The following is a 16,006-nucleotide window of genomic DNA, read 5'->3' as shown; positions in this document are numbered from 1 at the left end:
TTGACCTTGGTATTTAAATTATGATTCAGCAAGGAGAACTCAGTGGCCAGAAGTTTGTCTGTACTAAGTTCAGTTAGTTTCAGGGAAATTCTCTTAAGAATCTCTCTACTCAGAACCCTTGGTAGCATCTGAGTGCTTATATTTTGTTACTGGTTTTCCCTTTTTGTATCAACAATTAACACAGTTGCCAACTACATTCATTCATTGAAACAGGTAAGAAGTTTTGAGAGAAGAAACAGCTGACAAATTCTAGTTGTAAGTTCACTATTTGTTGACTCCATATGTAAAAAGCTTGCAAGACAAGAACTTTAGTTATAGGAACTAATTGATGAGGAATTAAAAGATATGGATTGCATGAACTTATTCTAGCAGCACAGGGTTTTTTTGTATTTTTGTATCTTGTAGTTTTCAAGAAAAGCAGGCAGGATATATTTAACATATAACCTTGAGGACAGTAAAGGTGATTTAAATCCATTGGTGGGCATGGAGGGAAGGTGCAGTTTCCAGGATACTGAAGCAAAAAAGCACTGACAACACACATCCTGTACTTCTTCATGTTGTAAATGTAGAGGTAGTTTCATGTCCCTATGGCTTCTCAGAGTTAGAAGTGCCACAGAACTGTCTGATTAGTGATACAGTCTTTAACAGGTATTTTTAAAGTCTGGTTAGCAGAGAGAACTGCTTGCAGTAGGAAAAACTGTTTAGGTTATTCCAAAGATACCAAGTGTACAGCAAAGTCAAATATTACTTTGCTACTACAAATACTGTTTCATTACAGTTAGTTTTTCCACATTACAGAGTATCTGTGATGCCTTGTTGCAAGTTACACACTGCTCTTGTGTTGTTGGAAACTGAGAGTGTGGTTTGGAACTGAAAATGGGCAGAGATTGAAACAGTATCTACAGTATTTTGCTGTTACCTGTTATATGGACAGCAATGCGAATGCAGTAATTTGTCAGAACTTGCTCACATGGGGGCGAAACAAGATAATTAGTGAAAAAGTCCCATTTGTGTTTGCTTGAAGTGTGATAAATAGGAAGGAAATAAAGTGTCCAGGTACAACAAAACACTTGAATATGAAAAACTCAACTTTTCAGATTAATTGCATGAAGCTTTGTGCTGGCATAGTACAGAATAGTGAACTGATTTATACTTTGTCTTTCAGATGAACCAGAGACACGAGATGCCTGGTGGGCAGAAATCAGACAAGAAATAAAATCCCATGCCAAGGCATTGGGTTGTCATGCTGTAGTGGGCTACAGTGAATCAACCAGCATTTGGTAAATCACGATGATGACTTGATTTTCAAAATGTCACAGAAAACATATTTCATCATCAGTGGATTAAAAATTAACTATTCCAACACAGTTGTTGGTACTGGCTATTCTGTAACTACTTCAGAGAGTTTAAGTGAGATTATCAAATTTCAGTATTAGGTGTGTTTTATATATGTTTACATCTGGGTTTTAGGTTTTTTCTAATGAATGTTACAATTTTTTCTTTTAAACTAAAGCATACAATTTGCTTTGTAGTAACAATATTAATTTATCCATGAAGTTTTCTCAACCGAGTCTACCTAAATAATTAAGACTGTTCTTAAAAGTATCGTATTGAGGTTTCATTAATGGTTAACAACTGGCAGACCAGAACTTAAATGGAGAACTTCACATTTCAGGCCCAGAAAAAGCTTGTTCTGGGGCCAGGTGTGTCTGATGATACTAAACAGAAAATTACTCTGGTTCCCTATTTTGAATTGCTTTTGGGAAGTAATGAGCAAGTTCAAACATCTGAATTTATTTTCTTTCAAGTTGATTTTGCCTAAATATTTTAGGGTAAAAGCACTAAAGATTTGCTTTTTTAAGGAGAGAAGTTGGAAAAGTTTTGGTTTACCATATTTACGTCAGAATTACTCCATCGCTGAGGGATGAACACACCAAAACGAAGCATTTATTCCTTTGCTTGTTGGTCTCCTTGTAAAAAGCATGAACAGTTTGTATTATCTCTTCTACCTTAACTATGGAGAAGAATGTGCAGAGCATAGGCAATCAGTTATTGGGTTACTGATGCTTATGTTTCTCTAAACGAATTTAATGTGGTAGGGTTTGATTATTGATAAAATATTTATTGGAATTCCCATGCTTGTTGCCAGTTCAGCTTTATTCCGTGCTTAAAGCACAAGCCTGTGTGTGTAAGTACTGCTCTGCCAGACATGTTATATATGCAAAATTATTTTGGGAAGAGAAACAACAACAAAAAAAAGGCACATGTATCATTCTAGAAAATGTGGGAAAGATTTTCTCTATTTTTTTTCAATATAGTATTTTAAGTATTGAATACTAGAGATTTGTTTCTTACTTGAGAGCTTGAGAAATATTAAAAGCTCTGTGGTTGTTCTGAGAGCTTTAACTCTGCTAAACCCTAAGTATAGTTGGTTACTTTACATGTGAAATGTACCATTATTGTAGTTCTTCCTAGTAAAATTTTACTGGTTTGCCACTTATCTTTCAAGAAGCGCCCTTGTCAGTGTTGGGGGTTCTTTTTGAAAAATTTTGAAAATTGAATGTTAATAAGATGCTGAGGCTCTCAACTTCCCTTCTACTTTAGAAAAAAATCATGCCTTGGTTTTTTTTTATGTTTGGTGTGCTGTATTTCTTTGCATTGTTAACTGTAGAACTGAAATCCATACTTTAACCTGGTTAGCCTTTCTGATGTTGTATTATTTATAACATGAGTCAAAGCTCTTTAGTCTTTCTGTTCAATCCTTCTTCATCTTGTATTTACGCAATGGTTATGGTTTAAATACCAGAAGTGGATTGTTTGTAAGTTTTAATGGATAAAATTGCACAAGTGCACAAAATTAGTGGTGATGTTGAACTTCTTTGAGACTTGTACTAGCCTTTTAATCTGATAATTTTATATAAAAGCACCATTTAGGAATTCACTCTGTTGTTATTCTTTTCTCTTATAGTGAAGAGGTCTGTATTTTGTCCGCGTCTGGCACAGCAGCAGTATTGAACCCTAGGTTCCTTCAGGATGGCACCATGGAAGGCTGTTTGGAACAAAGGTTGTCATGGCAGCCTGGCTTCTTTTCCATAGGGTCAGAGAAGGGAGAGGTTGATTTTTTTCCTCAGAGCCAAGATAGTTCTTCTCTATTAGGGTAGGTTACAGTGTTACAGTGCAGGATGCGGGACCAACCACTTTACTGCTTTTCACTAACAACAACCACCACAGGAGTAATGGAGCTCTGCACCAAATTAGATACTCTGTTTTTATTTCTAACAGTCTCAATAAGGTAACACGTTTGACTACTAACACAGATCATGACTCAGCTTTTCCTTTGCTGCTCTTCAGGTCTCTCTTCTCAATTTTATATCACACTATAAAAAATGACACATTTTTAATAACTTACATAAGCCAAAAGTGGCTATGTCTGTAATATGTGTATATATGCTCTATTAAATACTATTTATGTGTATATATGCTCTCTAAATATTCATCAAAAGCTGCATGAGAAATAAAATAGGTTGGTTATAAAACAAATATGATGCCAGATTTGTCCAAAATAGGTATGTGTTAGTTTAAGTTGATGAACAAAATCATGAAACTGAAGGCCAAACATGAGGTTTCCCTTTGTTTCTGCTCTTGCAAATAAATTTTGAAGAATGAGTATTGCCACAAAGTTATTTTTGGGGAAAAAAAGATTAGTTAATGCATATTGGTCATTTATTATGTATTCATCAGGATAGTAATCAAATATTTCAAGGGATTATTCTAGTTGTCAGCAAGGCTATTTATTACACTTTAGCACTTGCATTGCTTTTTCCATAATAAACCAGTCAACGTATATTATTTGTTATTCTTTTACTTTGTTAACAGAAGACCCTTGTCTTTTAGTGTAGATAGAGTATTAAAAATTGTAGCCAGAACTAAAATACTTGTTTTTGTAGTCACTATATGATGGAGAGAAAGAAAAATTATGTTCATAACATAAAGAAAATAGCACTTTTATAAAAAAATATAAAAACAGTATTTTGGTGCTTCTAAGAGTCTTGGCATAGATTAGAAATGCCAGAGGGAAGTAAAACAGGTAAACAGACAAAGTTCATGCTCAACACAAAATATATTTGCCATAGTCTTATGATAACTAATGTTCCAAATCTGTCAGATTTGCTTAAGCACCTCTTCAAAATCACTGAGAAGAATTGTTTATGTGAAACAGAATCAATTTGCAGTGATGCAGTTGACCTGCTCTTTCCCTGTGGTCATTCCTGGGTATTGCTCATGGGGGAGAGAGTGTTTTAAGCAAATAACAAGTTTTACCTGATACCTTATCTTAGGAAATAATCTTGCTGTTCTTTTCACAATGTTAATATATATTGTGCTGCTTCTCAGTAGGGTGATTGGTTTGTTGTTTGTATTCTGCTCATTAAGTTTTTATAGGGTTTTGGACACAATGAATGTAGAAGAGACTTTTTGGTGTGTTTGGTACAGTGAATTCTTTGGATTATATTTAGAAGTCACAGTGCTTAAAGTCAGTTCAGTAATGTTACAGGTTTATATAAACCGTTGGTCTCTGAATGTCCTTTTTCTCAATCCCTGCATAAGAAGTTTTAATGCAAGTTTTATTGATAGTATTTTAGCAAGTAGCGTGCAACCTTTTCTTCTTCTAATTCATATATTGCAAAAGTTGTCACATTGGTATAATGGAGCAGAGTTTATCTGTGGTGTATGATTTAAGTAGGTATCTGTAGGTGTTTAAGACGTGCACTTACTGATCATTGTTAACAAGATGCAGATGTTTTAAGTATGTTCTCCATAATGTATTTTTAGGATGGAAGAAGCTTCACCACCAGGTTGTGGATTTTGCCATATCCCATATGATGAATTGAACATGCCATTCCCTGCTCACCTCACTTACTGTTACAACTGCAGGAAGCAAAAAGTTCCTGATGTCCTTTTCACCACAATTGACCTTCCTGTAGAGGCAATAGTTATTGGGAAGGGATGTCTTATTCAAGCCAGGTATCTGTCAAAATATTTCCTAAGTCTAGTAAAGTTCTCAAAGATCTCAAAGGAGATCTTTGAAAGAATTCCTGTTGCTAAAATCCAGTGTGTCATCAAATCTTATAAAACATACAATTGCTATGTGTTATTGAATAAAATTTCTCTCTGAAAGTATCGTTGCACTGGTCTGGGGTTTGAATTTCAGCTTGTAGGACTAAACCCAGAGAGTGGAAGATGACTAACATATAGTCAGAGATGGGATTGCTATGCTTTTTCTTTTATTCTTTTCAGATAAGTATGGTTAATGCTTTAGCTGTGAGGGCACTTGGGTTTGGTTTGGTTTTGGGTTTTTTTTTCTTCCTTCTAATGTGTGTCTTGAATAACAGTATTAATAGGAATTTTAAAAGTTCTGCCACTAGAAATTACGGTAGTAATTTTCTGTGCTTGTACCTGAAGTGCTTGAGGTTTGCAGCAAGCAAGAGAAATAGATGTTTGTATTGGGGGTCTTTCTAGAAGAAATGCTGAAAATAGAAGTTTTCAGATGACATTGTCTCAAGGAGTTCTTGTAAAGAACTGGCATTTTATTTTACTGTTGCAGCAATCTAGAAGAATTGAAAAGAAGCTGTATCAGGTTATACAATGAGGGAAAAAAATCAAAATATCCTGTGATCCCTTTCAATCTTCAGAAATCCATTAAAGCTCTGTCTGTGCTGGTCTGTGTTGCCAGGTTGTGCCGTCTGAAGAAGAAAGCTCAGGCTGAAGCAAATGCAACTTCTATCAGCAACCTCTTGCCATTCATGGAGTATGAAGTGCATACACAACTGATGAACAAACTCAAGCTGAGAGGAATGAATGCCCTCTTTGGGCTGAGAATTCAGATCACTGTGGGGGAAAATATGTTGATGGGCTTGGCAGTAAGTACAGTTGGAATCCTGGGATTCTTTTGCTTTCTTACAGTATTTTTTCAGGAAGGACATGCAGATGTTGTGAGATTTGGAGTAACCAGACATACTGAAACGTCATTTTAAGAGCAAGGTGCCTTAATTATTGTAAAATCAGGACAGACTTGTCTTTCATAATCAGCAGAAGGCGATTCAAATCTCTTGAAAATGGTAGAAGACAAGATTATTAGAAAAGGGATGAGAGGAAAAGAAGCTTTAAACAGTTTAATGGCACAAATTGTAGAAGAATGATGGTATTCTTTAAACGTCCTGTCAAAGAGATCCCTGTTTCTCAAATTGAATTGCAGTTCCATGACAAATCAGGTCAATTAAGTCTCAGTACATCTTTTGGTTATTTGCCAACAAGGGAAACAGCAAGGTCTGTTGCCTCTTCTTTGATCGAACTGAAGAAATAAATGATAGATTTGAAGTGTCTTAGAGAAAGTCAAGAAATGTTCATTAACAACCTTTTCTAACCCCATTCTGTCATGCCAGGTTAGAACACTGCATCTTCCTGCATCAGAGGGTGCTTGGGTAATTCTGGCTGGCATCTTTTGTCTTTCATGATCTGTTTCCCGTAAATAGAAATCAGGTTGTCACAACCTCAGTGATGCTGTAAATGGTTTGGCCAAGTTTTAAGTCTTCAAAAATTGTAAAAAACTATTTGCTTATGCAAAACATACTGGGGCAGAGGCTTTAATTTTTAGTTTGTTTGGAATTTTTAGGCAAGATTAAGAGTCCCACAATGAAAAATGAGGAGGAGGGAGTATTTTTAAAGAATAGTGAAGTTTTTTCATAAGTGAACAGAAGAGAGAGATCCATTTATTTATTTGCAAGAGATGGTGCTGTAATTTGCATGTTACAATGCTGTTTTAGAATAAGCATTATGGAAGGCTTTATATGAAAGTATTAGGAATTCATGCTTATATAATTGTCTTTTTCTGTGTGACTTTTAAAAAGTCTGCAACAGGTGTGTATTTAGCAGCTTTGCCAACACCTGGGGGTATTCAGATTGCTGGGAAGACTCCAAATGATGGCACCTATGAGCAGCACATATCCCATATGCAAAAGAAAATAAATGATACAATAGCAAAAAACAAGGAACTTTATGAGATTAATCCTCCAGTAAGTAAATCTTTTATTCTTAAAAATAAAATATTTTGAATCAAATATATACACTGTATATCCACGTTTTCTTCCTGAGTCATTCAGAACATAAGTTTATTTACCAATAGAGATACAGATTTTTTTCACTGTATTTTGGAAAGCTGATGGAATTTTCAGATCTCTTTAGCCACATAGTCAAATCAGTTTGGTCTTATTTAGATATATTTCTCAGTAGAATAATTTTCAGAATGACCTGATCCTTAGAATTGTTAATAAGTTGTGTAGAGTTGAAATTATTTTTAAATCGTGCAGAATATTTGTTAATTCTTACATTGTTTTTAGGAACTACCTGAAGAAATCATTGGGTCTCCCATTCCAGAGCCAAGACAACGTTCCAGGCTATTGAGATCTCAGTCAGAAAGCTCTGATGAAGTTACAGAGCTTGACCTTTCACATGGGAAGAAGGATGCTTTTGTCTTGGAGGTGATAAACATTTTCACTACTCATGTTCATACTTTTCTTCTCCTGAAATATATATTAAAAAAAAAAAAAGTTTTCTTACTCATCTCCAATAACAGTTCCTAAATTGTGTATGAGTTTTTCCCTTTTGTATCAATAGAAGAAGTGAAGTATTAGATTTTGCTTTGTCTCTCTTTCTTACTCTGTTTGCTTAAAGCACAGCTCTATTATGTCTACAGACAATATCTGAAAAACAATTGCCATGCTGTTCATGAACATGTAGCAATCTCTAGAATAATAATTAAGAGCTATTAAGAAATGTCCTTCTGCCTGCTTCAAGCAGCAGATCAGACTAATCAAAAAGTTAAGATCTATTTTTATAAACACTGAGGTTCTGTGTTGCCACATCTTATGTTTAGCAAAGAAAAAGATTGTATTTTCTTCCTGTTTCAAAGCTCTTACTGTTGTAGTTGAACATTCAGAATTATTAGTTTCCAGAATGGGTTGTATTCAAAGCATTCAAAAAACTGCATGTGCCAAGAGAGCACGTAAAAGAAGATCTTCTGAATTTCAGCTATTGCTTTTCACAATTTAGGAATTCACAACTTCTGACAGTACCTTCCAGTTCTTTCTACAGCTGCAACTATAAAGATCAACACCTATAGATAAATAAAGAACATAGATTTCTTTTACCTCTCTATTCACTAAAATTCAAAGATGTGACTGAACATTGTCCATTTTGAAGCCTTTAATACTCCAGCAAGTATTAAAGAAGGGCTGGAGTTTTGATCATCCTGTAGTACAAATACCTATCGCTGATTGAAAACCACTTTAAAATACAGCCTGTAATTGCAGCCTAAGGTACATTTAAGACTTTGTTAATCTTCACAAATCACCATCTTCATAGAAAATAATCTGGAAGAAAGGTTGTAGATAGGGAGAATGAAGGAGCTGTAACAGCAGTTTGTTTGAAAACAGAGGTATGAAAGGAGTGCGAAAAAATAATGGGCTGGGAGAGGTTGGGATAATAAATTAAGACTGGTTGGTGCTTTTGCAAAAAGGGTTGAATACCTACGTAAAAAATAGAGGATTTTGTAAGGCATTTATAGAAAAAAAGGGCTTTATATTGTGGTGTTGGAACCCAAAGTGCAGGGAATATTTCTTTGCCTGTCCTGAGGGATCCATCCCCCCAGGGAAACACTGTTTTTAACCTTTGTCCATGGAGAGAGCTGCCAAGGCTTTGGGGTGAACTAGAATCTATAAGGGTGTGAGTTAGAGGATAGTATAATATATAGTTTGTTACAGGGTGAAAAATTTCAAATTTTAGGTTTATTAATATGGTAAGTAGATGAAGGCAAGATGGAGGATCCCTGTGGTTTTTCAGGTCTCTTCCTTCTTCAACTACACCATTTTTTGCAGTGTTGGTAGTACAGAATGATTGGTTAGGAAATGCCACAGTACAGGGCTATGTGAATGGATAGTTCATTAGGCATGGGTAGAAAAGTAAAAATAATGTACGTCCTTAGTGACAATTGGGTGATTTATCTTCAAAAGGGCCTTGAGTTTCCTGCATTTTGTCTTTTGGTACTTGCTCTGCTTCATTCTATGTCAGCAGCATGTAAATTGCTGATAAGATATAATAAACAATCTGAAGACTGAGAAGATCCAAAAGTCCCATTCGTCTCTTACTCCTGGCAAGGACTTTCACCCCCATCCAGGGAGGACATGTGGGGGTTGAGAACCCGCACATGTGGAATCACTTACTGCTGTCTTTTTTGAGAAATTGGATATTTGACTGATGATTAATTGGATATCAGAAACAATATTCCAGAAGATTTAGTTAAACTCCTGACTAAGCTTTCAAGAGTAAAATCATAGTTCACTGGAGCTATGTAAGAAAAAGCAGTAAAATTTTCATTGTGATGAGGACATGCTGAAAGAGGCTGGGAAGGCAGTTATGAGAGGCAAAGATATCTGGGTTGGTGTCGTTTAGTTTTTGGGTTGTTTTTTGAAGGAAAAAAAAGACACCCCTTTTGCATGGAGAGCAAAAAGGAGACACATTACTTGACAGAGAACCCTTCAATACTGGAGTTAAATTACAAACCATTTCTAAAACACTTGATAAGAAAATGTTAGAAGGTAGAGGTAAATTTGGATCTCTTGCCGGTCAGTAAGACAGGATGAATGTAAAGACATGCCAGAAATATTTACAGAATGTAGCAGGGCACTCAGTCTGATCTAAAATAAGAGTGTTTAAAGGTTGGGTAGAATAGAGGTTATTTTGTTTCTTTCTGAAATGTCTTACTGGCATAGCAACATGATTTTCTCAATTACTCCCTCTTCCAGATTGATGATACCGATGCAATGGAAGATGTACATTCTTTACTGACAGATGTTCCACCACCTTCTGGTATAGTTACAACCATATTTTTCTAATTTATGCTGTAGGCTGCAAAATGACAGAATATGACTAGTTTCATTAAAAACTATTTAAAAAGTTCCAAGAGAACTGACAATATTACTGTTTCTGAAGATTTTTAGACTGAATTACAAGTTTGTAGGTTCCAGGTTAATAAAAGTAGAATAGAGAACTAATTATTGCCTAGTATCAGTTGTCTTTATACTATTTATCATTGTATAGATATGTCATACTTTCCCCAGCAGAACTCCTGGATCTGGATAAGAGGCAAATGAGGTTGTCCATTATATAGAAAATGCTCTGGACATTTGATTTGTCCTTGTCCTCCCTCTTGTCATTGTGAATTTCCCTGTGTTTCGTTTGAGCAAGTCTTAGTTTCCTTCCTAATAACTGGTATCAGTATTAATAATTTTGAGTCGTGTTGAGCACAGAACTGTCCTTGTAGTTATCTATTACTATCACCAAATCTTTTATTCCTCACTGATTATCCAGTCCTGCTGCAGTTGATTTTATTGCCCTAAATTAAGGCCATCAGCATTCATCTTGTTTTATCCTCTTCTGCATATAAGTTATGTGTTTGAAGCATAAAATCCAAAATTATAGATGTCTTCGCTGTGAAAATGAAGCATTTTTGTTCCTCTTTTTCTAGTCTTATATTTCCTTTGATGATGCTTCATTCTTAGTTTGCTAAAAGAGACCTTGGTGAAGGATCTTTCCAAATGCTTCCTGATGTCCAATGTAGATGGTATCAGCCTTTTGTCTGTGTGCTTGTTGCGAGCTTGTGAGCAGTGACTGCTCCTTAGGAAACTGGTATCAGCTGCTCCGCAGTCTTGTTTTTCCGTCTGCCCATGAACTTCTTTCTCTGGAATAGTTGCTATGGATCAGTAATAGAGATACCTGTACTAGGGAAATTAGTAGGACCAGTCACTTCAGCACCTTATTACTTGAAGATTAAAGAATGTTTTTCTCTGGTAGTGGAGTAAGTTAAGAGTTCAGTGCCAATTAGCTGTTTGACCTTTTGCCCATTCTGTGGTTTATAGGAATCTTTGTTTTTCATTGGCCTTTTTGTTCAGTATCTCCTTCAGACATTTGTTCAAGACAAATAAACAAGGGACTGGTTTTCTGCTATTGTGGGAAGCTCTACTACACTGCTGTAAAAAGAAAAAGCATGTTTTCTGCTCTCATTATTTCTGCATATCCTTTCTAAATCTTACTTGATTCTTCAACAGAATTTCTGCTTTTGATGCTCTGAAAGGCAATCTACTAATATTTATACCCTCTGCAAGCTGCTACACAATTTCTTTTTTGCTTTTATATAGGCCCTACCAGGTTGGCCTCTTTTCTGCTTATTTAACTATCTTCAGGCTTTCAGAATTGCTGATTTGCTGTTAATAACTTATTTTACTCTGCCATTTAGTCATTATATTTCTGGTTTTAATTTGCATTCAGTCACTACGGTAGTTCCTTTACAGCCTTTTCTGTGCTCTCTGTTAAAGGTTGGCTTTTTAGCTTTTCATATCACACCTTTTAAAAAAAATTCCTCATTTGTGAATAGTTTATCTAATAGAAATAGGTGGAGCAGTTGTGAATTTTGGATATTGGCCCTTCCTACAAGAATTCTACATTTGTTTTTTGGATGTTGATCTCATTTCTAGTGTATTATCCAATATTCAAAACCACATTAGGGAAAATATTTGCAAAACCTTGTCACATATGTTTCCTTTACAAGTATTTTTGTATTGTAGTAGATAAACAAGATTTTTTCCCCAAATATTTTCTTCACAGGTTTTTACAGTTGCAACACAGAAATTATGCCTGGTATAAATAACTGGACACCAGAAATTCAAGTAAGGTTATTCAAAATTGAAACTTTTTGCTAAATTGTATTGAAATATGCTGTAGTAATTTAAATGTGTATTTGGAAAGATAAATTCAAAAGATACCCTTGTGACAGAAATAAAAGTAGTATTTTGGTAAGAACAATAGGGTATGAGAACCTGTTTCTTTGTTGGTTTTTTTAATGCTGTTATGTAACAAAGAACCTAATACAGAAATATGAAAGTAATTACAGTAAATATGAACTTAAAGATTTTGGCTTTTTAAAAGGCTTGGCTAGGTTTGAAGCCCCTTAAAGGAAACAGATTATTGACTGTGTTGCTTAGCTAATATATTTTGTTACTTAGTTAACATATATGTTAACATATTTTACATTATTTTCCTTCTTTATGAATTTGCGTTTAAGACACTGGATAAAATATATTGGCATATGTTGGCAAAAAAATAAACATGTTTGTTTCTAATTCAGATGTTCACAGCAGTAAGAGTGTCCAGATTAAGCAACATTAACCCAACAAATCAAACACTCAATAAGAACTTCAATGATCTCTGTGAGAATCTGTTGAAGGTAAGAAACTTATTTCAAATACTTCTTTAAGTGTTCAAATGGAAACCAAGTAAAATTTAGCTATACTGGAAATAACATGTGCCTCATCATTTTGAAAATAGACTGCAAAGTGTATGTAATTAGTTTGTGAGTTGCTATAAAGATAGGTTCAGCCTTTTTCAGTATATTAGGGATTTCCAAAGCTTTTGGAATCTGCAGGAGTCCTTTGACTGGCAGTGTACTCTAGAAATAGAAAGACGGCTCCACAGCAGATTGCATCCTGTCCTGACTTTTCACACATGTAATTCTTCTTCAAGAAAAAATTAATATCATTAGATGACTTCTACTATGAAAAGAGTTTTGATCCTTAATTTCTCTGAAATAAACCACACTTTCTTTTTTTCTGAGTAACACAAAATAATATCCTGTCTTCAACAGAGTTTGTATTTTAAACTCCGGTCTATGATTCCCTGCTGTCTTTGCCATGTAAACTTTACAGTTGCTCTACCAGAGGATGAATTAGTTCAGGTAAGTGAATTGCTGCTTTTAACTTCCAGCACATAGGCATGGCCCTAGTTAACATTTGCTGCTCAGGGTAAACTGGGCTGGGATTTGATTTACTGCTATGTCTGGTGAATTCTTAGCTGTTTTTTTTCCTTATTATGTGTCTATGCAAAGAACTGCTTGTTTGCAAAATCATTTTTCAGATTGCACAAGAGATCAACTTACCTAATATGCCAAATATTTCTGATTTGCAGATTGCAGTCACAGCTGTTGCCATTACATACGACAAAAACCAAGCACTACAAGCCAATAAGGCACCTACAGAAAAATCACAGCAAAGAGGTAAATATTGTGAGGCATCTTTTCTTTTTTATCCCCAATGCCGAATGAGTCTGGATTTTAATTTCAGCTACATACACAGATCAAAGACCACAGAATATTCTGAGTTGAAAGGGACCCACAAGGATCATCAAGTCCAAATATATATATTTTTGCAGGGAGATTCTTTCAACACATAGAGGTTTTTCAGAGTTAATGTACTTGACCTCCAGCAGGATGACTTACTTATCAAGTATTAGCTATTTATTTTCCATAATCGATAAATTTGTAGTACTTTCTTATTCTATCTGTGATACTACTTCAATTATTTTTCTCTAAAAGGTTAGTGTAACAGATAATGACATTTCTGTTGTATTTTGGAACATGTGGTGTAAATCATCAGAGAATACTTGTTCTTATAAGTAAAAATTTTGTCCATACTTCAAGAAGGCAGAAAATAAATTATTCTTAATACTTAAAAAAAAAAACCAACCTCCCTAAAATCCTTAAGCAGGTGAGTAATGGTTTTGGAGCTCAGTGAAGCACATGGAGGGAATGGAAGAGACTACTGTGATCTGCATATGTGACCTTGCTAATGAAGTAACATCTTATGCTAGAAATGTATGTGTGCAGTCTGGATGTGGGAATTCAGACACAACTCTGAGGATACTCAATTCTTCAGAATGGAATTAGGTAGTAGAACAGAGCCATATGTTTCTAAAACATCAGTTGTAGCTGACTTCTTCAATAATAACAGTAAAGTGTTTTCTTTCATGTGAAATAAGTGTTAATTTTTATTATGGCAGCTGACTTAGATCCAACTGCAGAATCAAATTTAAAATGCATGAATGGACTTCATTTTTTCCTAAAAACTCCAAATCCTTTTCAGTGGAACACAAGTTCTGTTCAATGTTGCAGCTGGATGTGTTGTCACACACCTCTTTCTGCAGAACTGTATCACTTTATGCACATGCTGAAAATACCTGTTCAAGTCAGACCTGACTAAATTGACTCTGCTTGTAATTACTGGCAGATCTTATTTTGCGGGTTAATTATCAATTGACCATGTTTTCTTTATTGAAGCATCTACAGACAATGAAGAACAGCTACAATTTCCCTTGGAGCTTTGCTCTGATCCCCTTTCTTCTCAACCATTCTCTCCAGCTAAAGGTCAGTTAAGGGGAAGAACGTTAAACTGTTGTTTTTTACTGATTTTGAGTTCTGCTCTTTCATGGTTGCAGAGGCTTTAAAATACGTGTATTTTCACAGGCTTTAAATGTGCTTTGCTGCCTAAACATAATGGGGTATATTTACTCATGACATCAAATTTTTTGAGAGTCACAGATGATGGCTTGGTTGATCATTCTGTCTATATTTCCTGTAGAAATTCCTGTCCTGTAGTTCTGTCTTTGCATTTAGAATATTGGAAGATGCTCCAAACCACTGGGTGTTGGGTGTCATTTGACATAATTACAAATTACCTAATAATTAGGCTTGTCTCATACTGTAAATGGCCCATATAAAATACCTCCATGATTTCTCAGCCTCACATAATTAATCTCATTGTTTTCATGCTGGGAAATACTTTATCTACCAATTACTGGTTGCATGCAAATTTCCTTTAAGTGAAAGGAGCCTAAACTTGTATAGTAAATAATCTGTACAGTGCAGCATATTGTAGCTTTTAAACAGCTGCTTTATTTTACCTGAGATAGAGCTGCATTTCAAGAATGGTTGTCACAGTTCTTCTATGATTACATTAAAAATTCAGTTCATTGAAATCAGCTGTCTTTAATTCCTTCTCCCTTGTTGGATTATCTACCAAAATGGTTACTGAGAGGAAATTAAATATCTGGGAATTACTGTAAATGTTTGAGCTCCCTTTTTTGCCTGTTAACATCAGTTGTGTAAAGAAGGGTGCCTACCACACTTACTTGTATTTTCAGTGGCCATATTAATTTCAGCAAAAAGATCCTTACTGTTTTTTAGTTTTTTTAATGCTTAACTTTTAATTGGCTACATTTTTTATTTTAAAAAAGAGAAGATACCCAGAAATTTCTGCTGGTGTCTCTCTACCCCATTACTGGACTGTTCTCCCTGTGTGCTGGGCACTGACCAGTGGAGGGCAGCCTGTTCCCATGTATCCTTTTTCCTGATGTTGTGCTGTAGACAGAGTCTTTCAGCCAGAAAATTATTCCATCTGTCATTTCCTCATAACTTCATTGTAGTTACATTTACTTAGCAGGTTAATATATTTTTACTTTTCTGTAGGATTGTTGTTTTAAAAATATTTTTAAATATTTGTTTACAATCTTACACAGTTATTTAAAAAATAAAATATTAAAATTGCAAGGTAGATCTAGTAAAGTGAATTATTTATACTAACTCTGTTATCAAAGTACACAGTACACTATATAGAGGGTGGGTTTTTTTCATACTTGACTCTAAAATCTTTTATAAGGGTTGTAGAATCGTGGAGTAGTTTGAGTTGGAAGGGACCTTAAAGATCATCTCATTCCAACCCCTTGCCCTGGGCAGGGAAACCTTCCACTATCCCAGCTCGCTCTGAGCCCCATCCAACCTGGCCTTGAACACTTCCAGGGATGGGGCAGCCACAACTTCCCTGGGCAACCTGTGTCAGGGCCTCACCATACTCACAGGGAAGAATTCTTTCCTAATATCCAATCCAAACCTTCTCTCTGTCAGTTTGAAGCCATTCCTCCTTTACTGTCACTCCAGGCCCTTGTAAATAGTCACTCCCATCTTTCTTGGAAGATGTTGTCCTGTACTATCTGACTCTGCTTAATAGATTATCTCAACGGAATAAATTTTGTTTTATTAGAAGTCCTGGAGGGTGCAAGTTCCCACACA

At 35.2% G+C, this 16,006-nt stretch overlaps 1 protein-coding gene across 1 annotated transcript in view; it reads left to right on the top strand.

Moving 5' to 3' along the window:
* Positions 1-16,006, top strand: part of C2CD5 (C2 calcium dependent domain containing 5) — a 59,843-nt gene that overhangs the window by 36,559 nt on the left and 7,278 nt on the right. The window contains exons 13-25 of the mRNA XM_017736657.1: positions 1,166-1,280; positions 2,969-3,157; positions 4,831-5,022; positions 5,732-5,918; positions 6,906-7,070; positions 7,395-7,535; positions 9,858-9,921; positions 11,716-11,777; positions 12,236-12,334; positions 12,752-12,841; positions 13,072-13,159; positions 14,219-14,305; positions 15,978-16,006. Of these exons, the coding sequence (XP_017592146.1) occupies positions 1,166-1,280; positions 2,969-3,157; positions 4,831-5,022; positions 5,732-5,918; positions 6,906-7,070; positions 7,395-7,535; positions 9,858-9,921; positions 11,716-11,777; positions 12,236-12,334; positions 12,752-12,841; positions 13,072-13,159; positions 14,219-14,305; positions 15,978-16,006 (1,508 nt within the window). The remainder of the gene's footprint in view (positions 1-1,165; positions 1,281-2,968; positions 3,158-4,830; positions 5,023-5,731; positions 5,919-6,905; positions 7,071-7,394; positions 7,536-9,857; positions 9,922-11,715; positions 11,778-12,235; positions 12,335-12,751; positions 12,842-13,071; positions 13,160-14,218; positions 14,306-15,977) is intronic.

The sequence above is a fragment of the Corvus brachyrhynchos genome, unplaced genomic scaffold (genome assembly GCF_000691975.1).
Source record: "Corvus brachyrhynchos isolate BGI_N302 unplaced genomic scaffold, ASM69197v1 scaffold246, whole genome shotgun sequence".
Lineage (NCBI taxonomy): Eukaryota > Metazoa > Chordata > Aves > Passeriformes > Corvidae > Corvus > Corvus brachyrhynchos.
Note: the sequence above shows the minus strand (reverse complement) of the source record. Positions and strands in the feature narration are given on the sequence as shown.